The sequence below is a fragment of the Pipistrellus kuhlii genome, unplaced genomic scaffold (assembly GCF_014108245.1).
Source record: "Pipistrellus kuhlii isolate mPipKuh1 unplaced genomic scaffold, mPipKuh1.p scaffold_m20_p_66, whole genome shotgun sequence".
NCBI lineage: Eukaryota > Metazoa > Chordata > Mammalia > Chiroptera > Vespertilionidae > Pipistrellus > Pipistrellus kuhlii.
In genome coordinates, this window is record NW_023425569.1 from 916,581 (window position 1) to 936,960 (window position 20,380).

The 20,380-nt window shown below is 40.2% G+C and overlaps 1 protein-coding gene across 5 annotated transcripts in view; it reads left to right on the forward strand.

The window, feature by feature from the left end:
* Nucleotides 1-20,380, forward strand: part of MAP3K2 (mitogen-activated protein kinase kinase kinase 2) — a 75,001-nt gene that overhangs the window by 34,434 nt on the left and 20,187 nt on the right. For all 5 annotated transcript variants that reach the window (XR_006740421.1, XM_045575123.1, XM_036420286.2 and 2 more), the window contains 7 exons: nt 10,186-10,299; nt 10,680-10,767; nt 14,268-14,398; nt 15,678-15,757; nt 17,151-17,218; nt 17,392-17,484; nt 18,443-18,649. Coding sequence is in view for 4 of the 5 variants with exons in the window: in XM_045575123.1 (XP_045431079.1) it covers nt 10,186-10,299; nt 10,680-10,767; nt 14,268-14,398; nt 15,678-15,757; nt 17,151-17,218; nt 17,392-17,484; nt 18,443-18,649 (781 nt within the window). In the remaining variant the exon portion in view is untranslated. The remainder of the gene's footprint in view (nt 1-10,185; nt 10,300-10,679; nt 10,768-14,267; nt 14,399-15,677; nt 15,758-17,150; nt 17,219-17,391; nt 17,485-18,442; nt 18,650-20,380) is intronic.

Sequence of the window (20,380 nt, forward strand, 5' to 3'; positions counted from 1 at the left end):
TACATCATGACCAACTCAGTGCACTAGAAAAGAGCTTACAAGAAATGTTAGTTTTCTTGGCCTGTGATAAGCAAAAACTCATTTATACTGTTGTTATTCCAGGTCTATATATATATTTTTCTAGTGTAATATAATATTTTTTCCAAAAGGGCCAGCCTACCTAATAAAAGAGTAATATGCAAATTAACCATCACTCTGCTCCAAATGCCATACCCTCCAGCCACACCCACCAGCCAATCAGAAAGAGTATGCAAATAAACCCAACCAAGATGGCTACAGCCACAGAGAGCAAAAGGGAGGCGTTTCCCTGGCAATGAAGGAAGCCAAGTTTTCTGCCTGCCCTTGCCTGCCTTAGCCTCCACTCAAGGATACAAAGTTTCAATTATAGAAAGTAAACAAATCCAACAGAAATGGCTGCCGCCACTGAGCGAGCAGGAGGCTTGGCTCTGCTCCAGGCTATAAAGTTTCAATTGTAGAAAGTAAATAAATCCCAGATACCAGGGCCTCTGCTTGGGTTGCTGTGGGCGTGGCTGGCCTGCAAACCACCACAGGCCTCTCGCTCAGGCTGCTTCATGCCCCAAGGGAACCCCCACCTTGATCCAGGACACCCATCAGGGCAAACCGGCTGGCCCCCACCCGTGCACCAGGCCTCTATCCTATCTAATAAAAGAGTAATATGCAGATTGACCATCACTCCCAACACACAAGATGGCTGTCCCCATGTGGTCAAAGATTCTGCCCCCATGTGGACACAAGATGGCCAGCAGGAAAGGGCAGTTGGGAGGGACCAGGCCAGCAAGGGAGGGCAGTTGTGGGTGATCAGACAAGTAGGGGAAAGCAGTTGGGAGGGACCAGGCCTGCAAGAGAGGGCAGTTGAGAGGGACTAGGCCTGCAAGGGAGGGCAGTTGAAGGCAATCAACCCTGCAGTGGAGGGCAGTTAGGGGTGTCCAGGCTGGCAGAGGAGGGAAGTTGGGAGCAAACAGGCTGGCAGGGGAGTAGTTAGACAACAATCAGGCTGGCATGGGAGTGGTTAGGGGGTGATCAGACTGGCAGGCAGAAGCAGTTGGGGCAATCGGGAAGACAGGCAGGTGAGCAGTTGGGAGCCAACAGTCCTGGATTGTGAGAGGGATGTCTGACTGCCCATTTAGGCCTGATCCCACTGGGCAGTTGGATGTCCCTTGAGGGGTTCCAGATTGGAGAGGGTGCAGGCTGGGCTGAGGGATAACCCCCCGCCCTGACCCCATGCACGAATTTTGTGCACCAGGCCTCTAGTTCTATATAATAGAGATGTAATATGCAAATAATGGTCGTTACACCTTGTTGTGTAACAACCAACCACGTAACAACCAGATCACAGATCAGCAGGAGGGTGGGGCACTGAGCTACAAGTGTGCAGCCGAGAGCTGAGCTGCAGGAAGAGGCAGTACAGCAAGCTTAGGAGGGGCAGGGGAAGCTACAGAAGGGTGGGGCAGCAGGCAGAGAGCTACTGGAGGGCAGCAGCGAGCTATTGGTGCACATATTCATGCACAATGCTACTAGTTATTCTATAAACTTCTAGCTTGCCAGACTCAAAACAATCAGTGACTTGAAGCCAATGAGTGTATTTGGTAGTTGGGCTCCTGTTTATGTCAAATGTGTCAGGTGACTGTGTGCTTTGCTGTGGGGGGTAAATGTGGGGTATGCATTGAAATAAAGTACCGTATTTTCTGACGTATAAGACGGCCCCCTAATTTTACAGTTAAAAACATAGGTTTAGGTCTATATTCGCTGTATAAGACTACCCCCCACTTCAAAGAAAAGACTTACTTTGCCGTCAAGATCTGCAGGTAATTTTTGTGCAATTTTGGTCTTTTGCCCCCGATTTTCGGTTGACTTTTTTTTGTTTCAAAAGTCGTCTTATACGAAAAATACGGTAAGTGGATATTCTGTCCTGGCTGTTGGCTCAGTTGGTTGGAGTGTCATCCTGTCCTGTACACGAAAAGGTTGGGGGTTCGATTGCTGGTTTGATCCCTGATCAGGACACATATAGGAAGCAACAGATGTTTCTCTCTCACATCAAGGTTTCTCTCTCCCCCACTTCCTCTCTCTCTCTCTCTGAAATTCAATAAAAATATAACCTTAGATGAGGATTAAAAGAGGGGGTGCAAAAAGAAAGTAAATGGATTTTTAAGATTATTTCCATTTGGAAAACCATTTTATGGACTGTTTTCATGTTTCACTATGTAAAATCAGGAAAATAATTTACTTCTTTCAAATTTAGTTTCTGTTCATTGCGTTTTTAAACTCAATTTTTAGTTTCCTTCCCAAAAGGGCTTAATATTAACACACAACTGGTTTATCAATAATAAGCAAGAAGGAAATAGATTTCATAAATGAGCCTAAATTGAATTTATGAAGCAGGAAAATATTGGGTGATTTATTTAATATAATTTAGACAAGCAGGGAATTGTAAAATTTGTAACAGGTGGCCTTAGAACATGCAAGGAACCCATCAGAACTACAGGCAGCAGTCCAGGCTCTGCTCAGGCACTTGCTCCAGAATGTCCACATCTCACATTTGCAAACGAAGAAGAGCAAAATCACTCTCCTTAATATTTTGGTACTGTAATTTAAACCAGTGTTTTCCCTCAAAGCAACAATATCGTGGAGAAGTAAATAGTTCCAATTATAATTAAATGCATAGTAAAAGGAAGTATTCAGGTTTCCCCTCAAATGAAAAGTTAGCAAAACAATCTTCACCATTTCATTAAAATGTCTTGTAGTGCTTAAAATATAATAATAAAGAATATTAAAGATAGGAACAAGATGTACCAATATGGTTCATAATTGATAGATAATGAAAATAATGTAAGGAGATTAGGCTTGTTCTATAATACAAAAGTTAATTTTTTTATTATTAGAAAAAAATTCTCATAGAGAAACAAAGGATCTGGCTAGTTGATAAGTTGTAATGTATAAAATTAGCTACACAAAGAAATTGGGAATATAATTTCAAGCACTGAGTAAGTAAACAGAAACAGATTGTATGATGGAATTCTTTCTTTTCTTTTATTAAAATATTTTTATTGATTTCAGAGAGGAAGGGAGAAGAGGGAGAGAGAGAGATAGAAACATCAATGATGAGAGAGAATCATTGATTGGCTGCCTCCTGCACAGTCTCCCACTGGGAATTGAGCCTGCAAGCCAGCCATGAGCCCTGACTGGGAACAGAACCATGACTTCCTGGTTCATAGGTCAATGCTCAACCATTTAGACACACTGGCCGGGTGAATTCTTTCTTATTAGTCTGCTGAGTCATTTAATAGTATGGACAAGTTCTGTGACTTTAAGCAAAACAACTTACAACGTAACCAATTTTACCACAGGCAAATTGATATAAACAGAGTTACGTTCTTGTGTATTTGTGTCTGATAGCCTTTCTTCCTTTGTGTGTGTGTGTGTGTGGTTTGTTTGTAAGGTTTTTTGGGGGTTTTGTCTGGTTTTTATTTTTTTAATAACTTTTTATTGTTCCGATTATCCCCTTTAACCAGTTCCCACCCTACCCTCTGCCAATACTCCCCCCCCCCCTGTACTCATCCATAGGTGTGCGATTTTTATCCAGCGTCTTCCCGCACCCCCACACCCTTTTCCCCCTGAGAATTGTCAGTTCACTCCCTTTCTATGCCCCTGATTCTATTATATTCACCAGTTTACTCTCTTTATCAGATTTTTTATTCACTTGATTTTTAGATTCACTTGTTGATAGTTACGTATTTGTTGTTCATAATTTTTATATTTACCTTTTTCTTCTTCTTCTTCCTCTTCTTAAAGAATACCTTTTAGCATTTTACATAATACTGGTTTGGTGGTGATGAACTCCTTTAGCTTTTTCTTATCTGCAAGGCTCTTTATCTGACCTTCTATTCTGAATGACAGCCTTGCTGGGTAGAGTAATTTTGGTTGTAGGTTCTTGCTATTCATCACTTTGAATATTTCTTGCTACTCCAGTCTGGCCTGTATAGTTCCTGTTGAGAAATCAGCTGACAGTTGTATGGGTGCTCCCTTGTAAGTAACTAACAGTTTTTCTCTTGCTGCTTTTAAGATTCTCTCTTTGTCTTTTGCTCTTGCCATTTTAATTATGGTGTGTCTTGGTGTGGTCCTCTTTGGATTCCTTTTGATTGGGGTTCTCTGTGCTTCCTGGACTTGTAAGTCTGTTTCTTTCACCAGGTAGGGGAAGTTTTCAGTCATTATTTCTTCAAGTAAGTTTTCAGTATCTTGCTCTCTCCTTCTGGCACCCCCATAATTCTGATGTTGTTATGCTTGAAGTTGTCCCAGAGGCTCCTTAAACTGTCATATTTTTTATTCTTTTTGCTTTTTCGATTGGGTGGGGGTTTTTTTTTCTTCTTTGTATTTCAAATATTTAACTTGATTTTTGTGATCCTCTAATCTGCTATTGGATCTCTGTATGTTATTTTTTATTTCTGTCATTGTATGCTTAATTTCTAGTTGGTTCTTTTTCACATCCTCAAGGGTCTCACTAAATTTATCAGCCTTTTCTAGAAAATTCTTGAAAAACCTTATAACCATGGTTTTGAGCTTTATGTTCATCATTTGCTTTCCTCCATTTCTTTCATTTGTGACCTGTTTCTTTATCTCCATATTTTGTTTGTTTATTTAATATATTTTATTGATTTTTTTACACAGAGGAAGAGAGAGGGATAGAGAGTTAGAAACATCAATGAGAGAGAAACGTCGATCAGCTGCCTCTTGCACACCCCCTACTGGAGATGTGCCCGCAATCAAGGTACATGCCCTTCACCTAAATCAAACCCAGGACCTTTCAGGTTGCAGGCTGACACTCTATCCACTGAGCCAAACTGGTTTCGACTAGATTCACTTGTTGATAGTTACATATTTGTTGTTCATCATTTTTATCTTTATTTTATTCCTCTTCCTAAAGAACCCCCTTCAGCAATTCATATAATTCTGGTTTGGCTGTGATGAACTCCTTTAGCTTTTTTTTATTTGTGAAGATCTTTATCTGGCCTTCGATTCTGAATGACAGCTTTGCTGAGTAGAGTATTTTTGGCTATAGGTTCTTGTTATTTATCACCTTGAATATTTCTTGCCATTCCTGTCTGGATTGCATGGTTTCTGTTGAGAAATCAGCTGATAGTCGTATGGGTGCTCCTTTATAGGAGCTTTTCTCTTGCTGCTTTTAATATTCTCTCTTTGTCTTTTGCTCTTGGAATATTAATTATGATGTGTCTTGGTGTGGTCCTCTTTGGGTTCCTTTATTTTGGGGTTCTGTGCGCTCCCTGGACTTGTAGGTCTAATTCTTTGACCAGATGGGGGAAGTTTTCTGTCACTATTTCTTTCAGTATGTTTTCGGTATCTTGCTCTCTCTCTTCTTCTGGGACCCCCATAATTCTGATGTTGGTTCGCTTAAAGTTGTCCCAGAGGTTTCTTACACTATCTTCAACTTTCTGGATTCTCTTGTTTTCTTGCTTCTGTGGAGGAGTGTCCTCTGGCTCTTTGTGTTCCAAATCTTTGACTTGATTCTTGCAATCTTCCATTCTGTTTTTAGGACTCTGTATAATATTTTTTATTTCAGACAATGTATTCTTTATTTCTAGTTGATCCCTTTTCATATCCTCATAGGTCTCATTTATTTTATCGGCCTTTTCTAGGAAATTCTTGAAAAACCTTATAAGCGTGGTTTTGAACTCTATATCCAGTCTCTTTTTGTCCTCCATTTCTTTCATTTGTGATCTGTTTCCTTGTATCGGCATTTTTGCTGCTTCCCTGAATTGGTAGGGTGGCTTTGTGTATGGTTCAGTGAGTCAGCCTCCCAGTTATTTGAGGTAGACACTCTTGGTGTGAGGATCAGCTGTGTCTATGCAGGGAGACAGCCTTATTCAAAAGCCTCAGCTTGGATGGGGCGGAGTTTCAAGGTGGAGCCTACAACATTGGCTTCCTGTAAGCCCTGCCCTATGAGGTTCCTGAGTCTCAGTGTTCCTCAGTGTCCTTTGGTACTCGCTGCAAGCACCTCTGAGAGAAAGGTACCCTTGAGTTTCACCCACTACTGGACAGTCTAGTCTCTCCCCCAATGAGCCCAGAACTCGGGTTTAGTGCAGTTGGAAGTGGGGTTCAGTGCAGTCCGGAGCTTTTGTCTCCTTCCCTCTAGGGAAATCCAGTGGCACAGTCAACAGTCCATCCTCTGCACGCAACATGCATGACTCTGGGGCTCTGTCTTTCGCCACTCCCCTGAGTTTCCACCTTACAGCTCAGATTCCCTCTGTATGAACTTGGGTCCCCAGGGTCTGGTCTAGAACTGGGGTTCAGTGCAGTCGGAACTGGGACTCAACACAGTTTTGTCTCCTTCCCGCTAGGGCAATCCAGCGGCACAGTCAACAGTCAGTCCTCTGCACTCAATACGGTGACTCAGGGGCTATACCTTTCGCTGTTCCCCTGAGTTTCCGCCTTACAGCTTTGAATCCCTCTGTATGAGCCTCGGACCCCAGTGTCTCACCCAGAACTGGGGTTCAGTGCAGTCGGAACTGGGATTTAGCACAATCTGGAGCTTTTATCTCCTTCCCGCTAGGGAACGCCAACCAGGCACTCGGCTGCCTCTCCTCTCCTCTCCCCACGTGCTCACCGTGTCTCCGTATCTTAGGCTTTTACAGCTCCTCTGATTTTCCTTCTGGTTTTCTCTTTCCTTCTAATTGTAGAATTTCCAGTCAGTCAACTTTCCTGTAGTTCTGGATAATGTCCACTTTATATTTTAGTTGTATTTTTTGAAATTGTTGTGTGAGGCTGCAGTTAGGCGTTTACCTATGCCGCCATCTTGGTTTCTCTCTATCTCCATATTTTGGCTGCTTCCCTGAATTGATAGAATGGCTTTGTGTGCTAGGTGTCCTATAGGGCCCAGTGGCTCAGCCTCCCCAGTTATCTGAGGTGGATGCTCTTGATGCACCCCTTTGTGGGCTGTGTGCAGTCTTTTTGTAGTTAAGCCTTGATTGTTGTTGGTATCACTGGAAGGAATTGACCTCCAGGCCAATTGGCTATGAGGATCAGCTGTTTCTACAATGGGAGAACTTTGTGCTGGAAACACCCTTATGAGATAAGACTTGCTTCAGTGGGGCTTTGGTGCTCACTGAGTCTGCCCTCTGAGTGTGTCCTTTATGGATCTGAGGAGCTGTAATCTGAATGGTCCCACTCTGACCCCTGGGTACACTGGCTCTTGGGTCTCTAAAGAGGTGCTAATTTAGCCTCTGCCTAAGGCCATCCAGCAGGAGCTATGGAGAGACCTCCAGATCTCTTATTTGTTTGGGTTTTGGAATTGCCCAGATGAGGCCCAGCTGTGAAGCAAAGCAAGCTGCTGTGAGGCCTTGAGCCTTCTTTTGGATGTTCTGGGTTACACTGACTCAGCTGCAGTTTTTTTTTTTTTAGGTAAGTTTAGAATTCAAACAACCAGGCCATTCATATACAAAAGCCTCTGTGCTCAGCTTGGATGAGGCAGGGTTTCAGGGCAGAGCAAGCAGCAAGGGCTTCTTGGGGCAGGATCTTAGGGCAGAGCAAACTGCAGTGGCTTCCTGTCAGCCCTGCCCTAAGAGGCCCCTGGTTCTCGGTGTCCCGTGGTAATTGCTGCAAGCACCTCTGAGATAAAGCCACCCTCAAGTTTCGCCCGCTGCCAGACAGTCCAGTTTCTCCCTATATGAGTCTGGGTCCCCAGTCTCTTGCCTGGAACTGGAGTTCAGAGCAGTCGGAAGCTTTTGTTTCCCTCCTGATTGAGAAAGCCAGCCACATACTCAGTTGCCAGCCCTCTTCATGCACACACACCTCCATATCTCTGCCTTCCGCACCTCTGCCTTCCACAATTCCTATGAGCCTCAATGTGCTTTTCTCTTTCCTTCTATAATAGTTGTGGAATTTCCACTCAGCCAGCCTTTCTGTGGTTCTAGATGATGTCCATTTTGTCTTTTAGTTGTAGTTTTCAAATTGTTGTGCGAGGCAACAATTCAGGTGTTTACCTGTTCCACCATCTTGGCTTCTGGCAGCCTTTCTTAAAAAAGGAATCTTTTTTTATAAATCTGTAGAGAATGAATGCACACCATATCAGCTAGTGGTTTTGGGTGCAGATGAATATGATCCTTATTAAACAACATTTGTCAAGTGTTTGCTCTCTTCTGTGTGCTCCATGTTGACTGGCAGTGTGTGTTTGTGGGCTGGGTGGAGTGGCATCCGGTGTTGAAGGAATTTATGCTGTACTAGAGACCCCGTGCACGACATTCGGACATAGGTAGGATCTCTAGGCCTGACCAGCATTCAGGGTTGACCTTTGGGACGACTGGCAAGGCAATCAGGGGGCCCCTACTGGCACCTGCCTTATAGGCAACCAGCAGGGAAATCGGGGTGGCACCAACCTGCTTGCCGGCTGGCCCTGCCCCCTGATTGTCCTGCTACTTCCTCTGTGAGGCAATCAGGGGTGGGCTCCCACTGGCACCTGCCTTGGCTGGCCTGAGGCCTGCAGGCTGGGGGCAGCTCCTGCATTGAGCATCTGTCACCTGATGGTCAGTGCATATCATAGTGACCGGTCGTTCCACCATTAGGTTGATTTGTATATTAGGTTTTTATTTATAGAATAAGACCCCACACTTACTAGGCCTTTACATTTGAGTGGCTTATGTACTGTGCTAGTTAGAGCAGACTAAGTATGGGATATGTTCACAGTTTTTATTCTGTCCTTTTGATGAAATGGGATATACTTTGAAGGTTATTGAAAGAGTCATTTTATGCCGAAACCTGTTTGGCTCAGTGGTAGAGCATCGGTCTGCAGACTGAAGGGTCCCAGGTTCGATTCCGGTCAAGGGCATGTACATTGATTGCGGGCACATCCCGGTAGAGGGTGTGCAAGAGGCAGCTGGTCGATGTTTCTCTCTCATCGATGTTTCTAGCTCTCTATCTCTCTCCCTTCCTCTCTGTAATAAAATCAATAAAATATATATATTTTTTAAAGAGTCATTTTATGCTAAGTTTGCAATGTGTTTTAAAAAGAAAAAGGTATTTTGATTTTGTTTAATTGTATCATACTTGTTCTCATATACCCCCCAGGTGCTTCTATATAGTATAATGTCTGATCCAGTAGGAAACCAGATTTGAAAGCAGATTTCCACATTCAGGATTTAGCTTATATTTGTTTAGAGAGTAGTGGTCAAGTCACCAGGATTAGGGAGATGAGCCCCTCCATTGCAGCTGTCACAGATACTCTTTGTATTGGCATTTAAATAACTTGATCCTTCTGAGGCAGTAGTGACATTTCCCCCATCTTATGGGTGGAAAAACTGAAGCAGAGAGAAGTTAAGTAACTGGCTTTATCACACAGTTATAAGTATCAGAATCAGGCTGACCACAAAATGTGCAAGCCAGAGTCCATGCATGTCACCGCTGCATCAGCCTGTTTTTTCAGTGTTAGAGTAGCCTTGCCAGGTTTTATTTTTAAATCTAGGAGACTGTTCCCAACATATAGGGTAGGGTCCCTACACCCGGCCGGCCATCAGGGCCAATCTGTGTGGTGATCTGCAGGCAGGGCGATCAGGGGGGCCCACTGGCTGGCCACACTCCCCAATCTCTGCCACAGATCCCTTTCCTCTGTGGGAGGCAACCTGCAGGGCGCTCGCCGGCCAGCCTGCCCCCCCGATTGCAGCCACCAGTCACTTCCCTCTTGGGGGGCAGTGCATGTCATAGCAGCCAGTTGTTCCACCATTCGGTTGAGTTGCATGTTAGGGTTTTATTATATAGGATAGGATAGTTTTGTGTATACTCTTTAATACTGTTTTGGAGTGAAGGTACTATAACTTAAGTTTAGCAATATTATGGAAATATCCTAAATAATTAATTTTAAATGTGTTTCTGGAATAATTTAATGACTAATAAAGCAAAAAAAGTGTTTATATTTGTTCTGTGATTTTAGTGGTAGTAGGATCAGAAGAGCAAAGCAGTCTGGAGATATTCCGAAAGAAGATAGATAGATAGATAGATAGATAGATAGATAGATAGATATATATATCTTCTTTTGGAATTCCCTTATATTGACAAATCTAAGAGGCAGGTATTCTGAGGGCTCTAAGTTATTACCCCATAGGAATGAGATGGTCCTGGAAGGACCTGATGGCTGCATGATCCCTGATGTTCCTTTCTGTGTAGCTGGTGATCCCATTAACTACTCAAGATGACTTGGACAAAGCTGTGGAGCTGCTGGATCGCAGTGTTCATATGAAGAGCCTCAAGATACTGCTTGTAGGAAATGGAAGTCCACAGGTATGAATCAGGATTGTTTGTCAGTAAGACTATAGGGTTTGTGCCTGTGAAAATTAATATATGAAACATAGTTACAGTCTATAATTATTAATATATTTTCAATATGACTAAATGAAAACTTACACATTGTAACTGCTATCGTTTAATATTCTTACTCCTCAAAACTCTATAGCCAATATTACAAGTGTAATAATATATTGTACATATGAAACTAACAGAAACTGAGAACTTGGGAAAAAGTAATGTTAAAATTTGACAGTAGATTTGATAACACCCACAAACCATGTAGAATATCTAGGATGTTTATAGTAGGGTAGAGGATTTTGTTCAAAACCTTAAAGGGGAAGAATCACATTAATCACCCTTTTTTTTCTCTGTAGGCTATTAATTTAGGACCATCGCCATCACTAGATGATTTGGATAAAACAGTATTTGAAGCAGAGAGGAAAACACGGCTTTCTGTAATAGGTAAGAGAGTTAGTATCTGAATCGTGAAATGGGTGATTTCTCAGTTTTTTTCTCTAACCTAAACATATCCTAAACATAACCCTGGTAAATAGCAAGCTATCTCTAACTCTCTATAATTTATCTAAGTTCACTATGTTCTAGTATCTGATATTTCTTAAAAAATTATGTCAAATATTACAGATTAGCAATCTCCAATTTACACATTCTCTTTCTTTATATACCCCCAGGGTATTTTAATGTTGAACACATTTAAATTACTCATAGAAATTTTAACTATACAAATGAATTGGAGGGGAAAAATTAAAAGAAGTATTTTAATATGTTCGCTTGGTTGAGGATCGTCCCTGCACCAAAAGGTTGCCATTCAATCACATTCCTGGGTTTCGGGTTCCTCTTCCTCTTCCTCCTTCCTTCCCTTTCTACCTCCCTCCCTTCCTTCTTCTCTAAAAGCATGAACTTGTGTGAGGATTAAAAAATAAAATTAATGGGCGGACTATGTTCATAAGCCTTTCTTTGAGTTTTAGTTAATGTCAAGAATGTTATCAAAATAAAGAGTTTTCAGATTATGCTTCATTATTACTTTACTGGAGGCCCAGTGTATGAAATTCATGCAAGGGGCTTGGCCCTCACAGCCCCTCATAGCCCCTGCTCGTCCGTAGGGTCATTCTGCTGTCTAATTAGCATATTAGCTCTTTGTTTTATAGGATTAGTATTCAGTTTTTATTTCTCAGTATTGATACACTGTTACAATTAAGCTACGGTGCAAAGAGAAATGGATACTGTGTGCTGTGTTTTACTGGAGGCCTGTTAGAGGGGCGGGGGATGGGCAGAGGTCTCGGAGCTCCCCAGTCTTCTCTTTGTATGGAACACTGATAAGCCACGTTTTTATATTGCAGGAGCGTTACATTGCTCAGAGACCACTGGTGTAAATGGGTTTAGCAGATTGGGCAGTGATTATGGTCATTAAAGTTAGCACGAAAATATATTTGAGCGAAGGGTTTAAAGAGAAGTAGAAGAGGAGGCAAAAGGATGGGGAGGAAGCAGGAGAGTATGATAAAATCAGAGGTGTGATTGGGAATCTAAGACTGGTAACAGAAGAGATTTGTTAATAATGAGAGAAAAGATTAAATTAGCATGTGAATCGCCAAAAAATAACGGTTATTTATCTTCTGTTCTGTCCTTCTAAATTTGGTCCTTACATAAATTCTACTGTTCAGAAATGCTGAAAATGTGAGCAACAAAAAAAAAGTAAAAATTGTCTTCATTTGGCTGTATTTTTATATAATTAAAAGTCTGTTGGAAGCACATTAGGGTTACCTGAATTTCAGTTCCATCTCTGATTGAGATCTGTAACTTTGTCCGCTTTAAATGATGGGATTGTTGTAGCAACAAATCGAGAGAGCACCTGTAAAGTACATTTTGCTTTTCCAACTAGGAAGCATGGTTACTAGTAATTATACATTTCTTTCTTTCTTCCCTTTTCTTGTCACATTTTAGTACCTAACATTTTAAAGTAAAATATTCTCATTTTTATTTATAATTATTTTAATTATTATTTGATTTTAGGTGGGGAGAGAGAAACACCAATGTGAGAGGAACATTGATTGGTTGCCTCCTGTACGCGCCCTGACCAGGATTGAACCTGCCATCTTTTGGTGCACAGGACTAGGTTCCAACCACCTGAGCTGTTCCAGCCAGGGCAAACATTGCCAATTTATTTTAGTCGCATTAGGCAGAACAAGCTGAATATATTAGTTAAATTGACATTTTAAATCCAGTTTTAACTACAATTATTCTGAATGGCTCACTTTTGTTCTGGTTATAAACATTCTTGTTTGATGTCACTGCTAGATAAGAAATTGTAAATTGCAAATTAAAAAATTACTGGACTTCCATTTGCTACTTTTTAAAACTTGGAATGGCTTTGATCACTATCTTCTTTCCTTATTTACTGACAATTATTCCCTTTAATTATTTTCATAAAAGCTAGCTGGAGTGCCGAAACCGATTTGGTTCAGTGGATAGAGCGTCATAAGTTAAAGCTCTTTTCTTTTAAATCTGACCAGAGCTTTTAATGCTTGTATGACTTCCCCATACGTTTTTTAAAGTTTAAGTTAAAAAAATTAAGAGCAGAGAGAAACTGTTAATAAACATGACATTATTTCTGTACATCCAGGTAAAAATAAAATGGATTATTGTCTAATAAGAAGTTAAGTGATGAATTAGATGAACTATATTAGATTCTTCAATTTTCTAAATTATGAAGAGATGTACATTTCAGGAATATGGCTTGCCACAAAAAAACAGCCTAATTTTAAGTACCCAATAATAAAATTCAGGGCTCCAAATTGAAAGCACTCTAATATAAGCTAAATGGTTAAGAAGTCATCTCACTTTAAGTTTCTAAAGATTAAAGAGAGGGCCCTAACTGGTTTGGCTCAGTGGATAGAGTGTTGGCCTCCAGACTGAAGGGTCCCAGGTTCGATTCCGGTCAAGGGCATGCACCTTGGTTGCGGGCACATAACGAGTAGGGGGAGTGCAGGAGGCAGCTGATCGATGTTTCTCTCTCATCGATGTTTCTAACTCTCTATCCTCTTCCCTTCCTCTCTGTAAAAAATCAATAAAATATATATACATATTTTTTAAAAGAGTAAAGAGAGCTGAAGCCGGTTTGGCTCAGTGGTAGAGCATCGGTCTGCGGACTGAAAGGTCCCAGGTTCGATTCCAGTCAAGGGCATGTACATTGGTTGCAGGCACATCCCCGGTAGGGGGTGTGCAAGAGGCAGCTGGTCGATGTTCTTTCTCTCTCATCGATGTTTCTAGCTCTCTAGCTCTCTCTCCTTTCCTCTCTGTAAAAAATGAATAAAATATATTTAAAAAAAAAAAAAAAAGAGTAGAGAGGGAATGGAAAGAAAATCGTGGAGCCAGATGTGCACAGCATATGCTCATTACAAATAATTTTATAGTCACAGTACTCTTGCAGAGAAGGTATAGTCCCATGTTTACCAGTGAGGAAACAGGTTTCTGGGGATTGGGTCACTTTCCCACAGACAGAGTGAAAGATAGCTAGAACTGGGAGTTATACTAGGCCTGACTCTGAAGCCATGTTCTCTCCACTACATCAGATGCCTTCCGTGCATAGCCAGGGAGCACCGGGCACGGTGGCCTCTGCCCTCGGGAGCTGGAGCTCAGAGCGCTGTGCTCATCAGGAGAGCTTCCTTGTATTACCAGCCCCCGGTGCGCTGTCCGCAGCCAGGAGAAGCCCCACCTCAGTGTGAATGAGTGACCATGAGGCAGTAATTACAGCAGGTGGGAGTTAGGAAGGCATAAAAATATTTGAAGTTTTACAGACATGAATGTTTTGATAAGCTTTAATAAAAACTGGGTTTCAGTTGCTAACATTATTGGGAATATAGTCCAGAAGTTCTATGTATATTTAATTAAAACAAACATTGATTCCATGCTGATCTTTATAAAATCATATAATTTTCTTCTTTGAGGTTCCACTAGTAGAGATCAAAGCTCCCCTCCCCCAGGATACATTCCAGATGAATTACATCAGGTCGCCAGGAACGGGTCCTTCACCAGCATCCACAGTGAAGGGGAGTTCATTCCAGAGAGCATGGACCAAGTAAGCAGGAGTTGGCTGTGGTTTCTCATTTTATTAAAGGGATGTGCCTAGGTCTGTGTGTGTGTGTGTGTGTGTGTGTGTGTGTGTGTGTGTGTGTGTGTATTACACCTCTTCTTCAATCCCATATCTTCCTTATATGGGATATAAGGAAGTGAACAAAATAGTAAAAAGTATAGGAAAATGCCCAATTTCCTATACTAATTTATGTGGGCCTGTGTGCATTTGTGCATAAAGGAAGTTAGGATAAGGTGGATTGCCCATTCATAAATAAATGACTGCATGTATTTGTAATCCTGGGGTTAATACTCAGATTTTTAAATTAATATTTGAAACATATAGTCAAAACAACAAACATTTAACTTTGTGAAGGTGAGGTTTATCAACATTCTAAAACATTTTTAAATGGTTCTAAATGCTACCGGGCTGCTGTAGCTCAGTGAGCATCAGCTTACGAACCCATGGTACATGCCTGGGTTTCACTCTCAATCCCTGGAAAGGGGTGTGTAGGCAGCCAGTCACTGATTCTCTCTCATCAAAGATGTTTTTCTCCCTTCCCTTATTCTCTGAAATCAATAAAAATATATTGTTTAAAAAGGCACATGAAAAAAAAGTTACTGAGTGCTCACTCCGGCAGTATGTGCCGATAAGTGATGCAGACAGAGAAGATGATCATGTCCCCTGCTCTAGGGAAAAAACCGAACTCATGGGTGCTCGATATTTTTGTGGAATCTAATGAACAAATCAGGAAAATGTTATGAAAAGTTTTGCAGTATTGGAAATTTCCACGGAGTTCCTTCGTTTCCGTAACGTACTTGCTGTTTCTACTGCAGTTTTCATTTTCTAGTAGCGTAGCTGTCGCATCTTCAGTCTCATTTGGGGGGGAGGGGAGGTCCTTTGTTCAGTTTACAGTGAGAAACATTATGTGAAATCTTTCAGCTTTTCATTATTTAGTCCATAGAGAAACAACCTTTTTCTCTCAGGCTATTTTGCATTTGTAGCTGCCTGTAAGTGACACATTCATTTTAAACACTTAAAAATGAGTAGCTCTGAGGGTGACTGCTGTTGGGTCTGGGGTTTCTCTTTTAGGTACTGACCCTGTTCTGAGATTGTCATGAGGTCACACAGATCCCAATATACTTGCTAAAAACCATTAAATCATCGTACACTTGAAATGAGTGAATTTTATGTTGTATGATCTATATCTCAATAAAACTATTTCTTAAAAAACAGTAACTTCTGGTTACATCACATCAAATGGTGAAACTCTATATTTTTCTAGATGCTGGACCCATTATTTTTAAGCAGCCCTGAAAATTCTGGCTCAGGAAGTTGTCCATCACTTGATAGTCCTTTGGATGGGTAATGTTGATTATATTTTTTGTTTTTTAACATATGTGAGTAAATATGCATAGATACACATATACATATACAGTATGTTGAGTTATCCATGCTTTTGTGCTACATTCAGAGGAATATAATTGATACTATTTATACATACTTATGGCAAATTAATTTTTGTATAGTGTTAACAAATCCCTTAACCTCATGGGACTCCGCATCATTATTAATTAAAACTGACACCTTATTATAATATTTTGAATATTCCTGCTTGCCAAAATAGTGTTTTGAAGTTAAATGCAAACTTAGAATTTATGTATGTTTAATTTTAAAACTTTGTTGGCAAAACTGCTATCATTTTTTATTGTTTTGGAGATTTTGTGAGTTGTTTTCCCTGTTCAGAATTATTGTTCTGGCACCAAATTATAAACAACCTTTTTTTTTTTTTTTTTTTTTTTTTTTTTTTTAACAGAGAGGAAGGGAGAGAGATAGAGAGCTAGAAACATCGATGAGAGAGAAACATCGACCAGCTGCCTCTTGCACACCCCGCACCGGGGATGTGCCCGCAACCATCATACATGCCCTTGACCGGAATTGAACCTGGGACCTTTCAGTCCGCAGACCGACACTCTACCGCTAAGCCAAACTGGTTTCGGCAAATTATAAATAACTTAACAGTCTTAGTAGTTGTGGCCCAGAATGTTGGTTGTGATTTAAAATTGAAACACTATTGTTTTGTGAAACTGCTATTCAAGAATATAAGGCGGATCAAGTGAATTTTTTGTTACAAATGCTCCCTCTCTCCTGGTCTCAATTAGTACATAGAGTCAATGTCTTTATTAAAATATTTTTCTATTTAATCTCCTCTGGGATTGCTTTGTAAAACCAAATTGTACAAATATAACTAATATTGTAAGGGAATAGACATTTAATTTTCTGCTACCTGTGTACACAAAGCCTTTGTCTTTGCCTGCATCTACATCAGGACAGTCATTTAAAACATTTAGAGAATTCAGGGAAATAGTAATGTAAAATATATGTACTTGATGAGTCAGAAATTGCCTCCCTTTTATAGATATGGAAACAGTCTCAGAAAGGTGCTTTCAAGGTTACAGAGCTAGTGAAGTGACAGCTAGGATCAAACAGGCATTCCCGAGCATGTGACTCCTGAGCACATCATCTGACCACTGAACTCCGTGGGTTCACTTTGAAGCCACACTTCGTGTCTGCGTGTACCAAACAAGAGTTTAAGGAGAAGTTCCTATTTTTTGAGTTATGTTAACATTTCAGAATGAGCTCCTTTGTGTGTATATATGGTCTGCACACGTAGATACAGATATTGACTTTGCATATACAGTTTTTTTAATGTTTTATTTACATTCTCTCAATTTAATATGACATTTTCTACTTTTAGAGACAGCTATCCAAAATTACGAATGCCTAGGGCACAGAGCTACCCAGATAATCATCAAGAATTTTCAGGTTAGATTATCCACATTCTAAATGTTTAATGTTTATGCTATTAAATAATGGTTTAGTGGGAAGGGTGAGGGGAATTGTTTTAAAAATTAAATAAACTTATAAATATGTTTTTCATTATTTGAAAGAAGTACTTGGCTTTTTTAATAACATAAGTTTCTTATGTGTCTTAATAGACTATGACAACCCTATCTTTGAGAAATTTGGAAAAGGGGGAACCTACCCAAGGAGGTATCATGTTTCATATCACCATCAAGACTATAATGATGGTAAGTTGCTGACATTCAGACCACAAGAACAGTTTGTGAAAATTCTCAAAAATAATTTTAAAAATTCATATTTAAGTAATACTATTTGAAATAAACTTGTTTCTCAATCATTTAGTTTCCTACCTAAAATTTTTTTTTTAATATATTTTATTGATTTTACAGAGAGGAAGGGAGAGAGAGAGAGAGCTAGAAACGTCGATGAGAGAGAAACATCGACCAGCTGCCTCTTGCACACCCCCTACTGGGGATGTGCCCGCAACCAACGTACATGCCCTTGACCGGAATCGAACCTGGGACCTTTCAGTCCGCAGACCGATGCTCTACCGCTGAGCCAAACCGGTTTCGGCCCTACCTAAAATTTTTTAATTGGGTCATAACATCTTACCTTTATGCCAACTTACCTCATAGTATTTATCTTTCCATTAGAAGGAAAGGAGTAATTAAAAACATTATTCAGAAAGTTACTCCTTCATAAAATTCATTCTTGCATGGTCCTTTCAAGGGAAAAAAAATATTGCTATCTTTAACTTTCCAATTTTTTTTTAAAGTATTTTAAATCATGATTAGAAATGAGACTAAATTATATTTTTTCTATTTTTTATCCCAAAGCAGGCGGTCCATGATTTTATGAATGTGTGTATCTATGTGTTAACATAAGAGATTATTTGAATTTGTATTCAGATTCTGTTTGTTTTTCTCCTACTTCTCATTTCTTCTTTCACCCTTTTTCCTTGTATTTTTGTTATTGACTTTATGATGTATCGTTAACAAGGATTTTTCCTTGAACTCTATAGAAAACTCTAATTTTAGGTTTAAAACATAATTAAGTAATCATTGCTGTTTCAGTTTCTTAGCCTAGTCATGGACAGATTTCTGTTCCTTACATTACAAATTTTAAGAACATTCAATTGCAACATATTAATAAAAGTTTTAAGGTGATTCTATTTTTGTTTTGTAGGTCGTAAAACTTTTCCAAGAGCTAGAAGGACCCAGGGGACCAGCTTCCGGTCTCCTGTGAGTTTCAGTCCTACTGACCGCTCCTTAAGCACCAGTAGTGGAAGCAGTATCTTTACCCCAGAGTATGATGATAGTCGAATAAGAAGAAGGGGAAGTGACATAGATAATCCTACTTTGACCGTAATGGACATCAGCCCACCTAGCCGCTGTAAGTAAGAGCCATTGGCATTGTGAACTGTATACTAGAATCTGTGCAGAATTGTATATGAATAGTATTGAAAAGAAACAGATATCAAGCCAGTCCTCAAGAGAGAGACCAACTTCTCAACAAAGTTGCATTTCTAAAGGTGATTGGAATGGCAGGTATAAGCATGCTATTGATGCTGAATTACTATAGATGATTCTGTCCTCTTTCATTGGGGAAGTGTCATCAATTAGTCATCCGTTCATTCATTTCACATTTCTGTGTTGAGTTTCTGCACTGAGGTTTAAAATACACCCTCTAAGATACAATCTAACTGGGAGAGTGATATCTGGAGCAGTCATTATAGTGTAACATTCAGTCTAGATCTTACAAGTGAGTAAGAATTCACCAGTAAGGAGGTGACATGTGTAGAGGCCATGGCATATTCTCAAGGTGGGGAATAGTTTACTTTTGGCTGAAGGGGAGGATATCTTACTTGGAAGAGAAGAAATAGGACTAGAATGGTAACTCAGTCAGAGTATGAAGTATTGGAGCTTTATCAAGTGATCGATGCATACAAAGATGCATGCGCAACGACTGCAGCAATATTTGCATTCTCTGAATCCCTCCCTTCTGTGCCAGCATTGTCATATTTAACTTTACATCTATGCCCTCGCACTACATTTGCCTTAGACAGCTGTCCTTTTTTAAATTTTATTATTTTTTATTTAAATGTTTTTACAGAGAGGAAGGGAGAGGGATAGAGAGCTAGCAACATCGATGAGAGAGGAACATCGATCAGCCTCCTCCTGCACACTCCCCAGTGGGGATGTGCCCACAACCATAGTACATGCCCTTGACCAGAATCAAACCTGGGACCCTTCAGTCCACAGGCCGACGCTCTATCCACTGAGCCAAACCGGTTTTGGTGACAGCTGTCTTTTAAAGGATTAAAAAATAAGAGGAAAAAAAAAAAAGCCTTTTATATATACCTTCGGTTTATTGCTGTAGATCTTGTTGTAGATCCAAGATTCTATCAGGCATTAAATTTCTTCTGCTTTAATAATTACTTTGACCTTTCTTCTGATACAAATCTGCTGGTAATAAGTTATTTCAAGTTTGGTATTTTTGAAAAAGGTTTTTGTTTCTCCTTTTTTGGAAGATTTTATTTTCTGGGTGTAGAATTCTGCGTAGTTTTGTTTTTTTCCTTTCAGCACTTTAAAGATATTTCTCCATGGTTTTTTTTAGCTTTAATACTTTCTGAGAAGTGTTCTGTAGTTTTTGTCTTTGTTCCTTTGCCTGGAGTTTGCTTTTTGCCCTCTGGCTGTTTTCAAGATTTTCTTTTGTTAGAATTAGAGTGGTGCTTTTTCCAGCTTCCTACATCATAGGCAGAAGGAAAACTGACGATTGCTTCAGCAAATATGATAGTCTATCTTATAAGCAGTGGCATCTTAGATTGAGTGAAAGATACTGTTACATTTATAACCAAGAAAGAAAACAATCTCATTGCATTGAAAAAAATGAGTATGGGATGACGAACCTTGTTTGGGTTTAGAATTCTTAGAAAATTGACTTGAGAGGCAATTTTTCAGAGATGGTGATCATGCACTGGCTGTGTGGCTCAGTTGGTTGAGCGTTGTTCTGGGCACTGAAAGGTTGTTGATTCAATTCCCCGTCAAGACACATGCCCAGGTAGGGCCGTGCAGGAGGTGGCCAATCGACATTTCTCTCTCTCTCCCATCCTCTCTCTCTAAA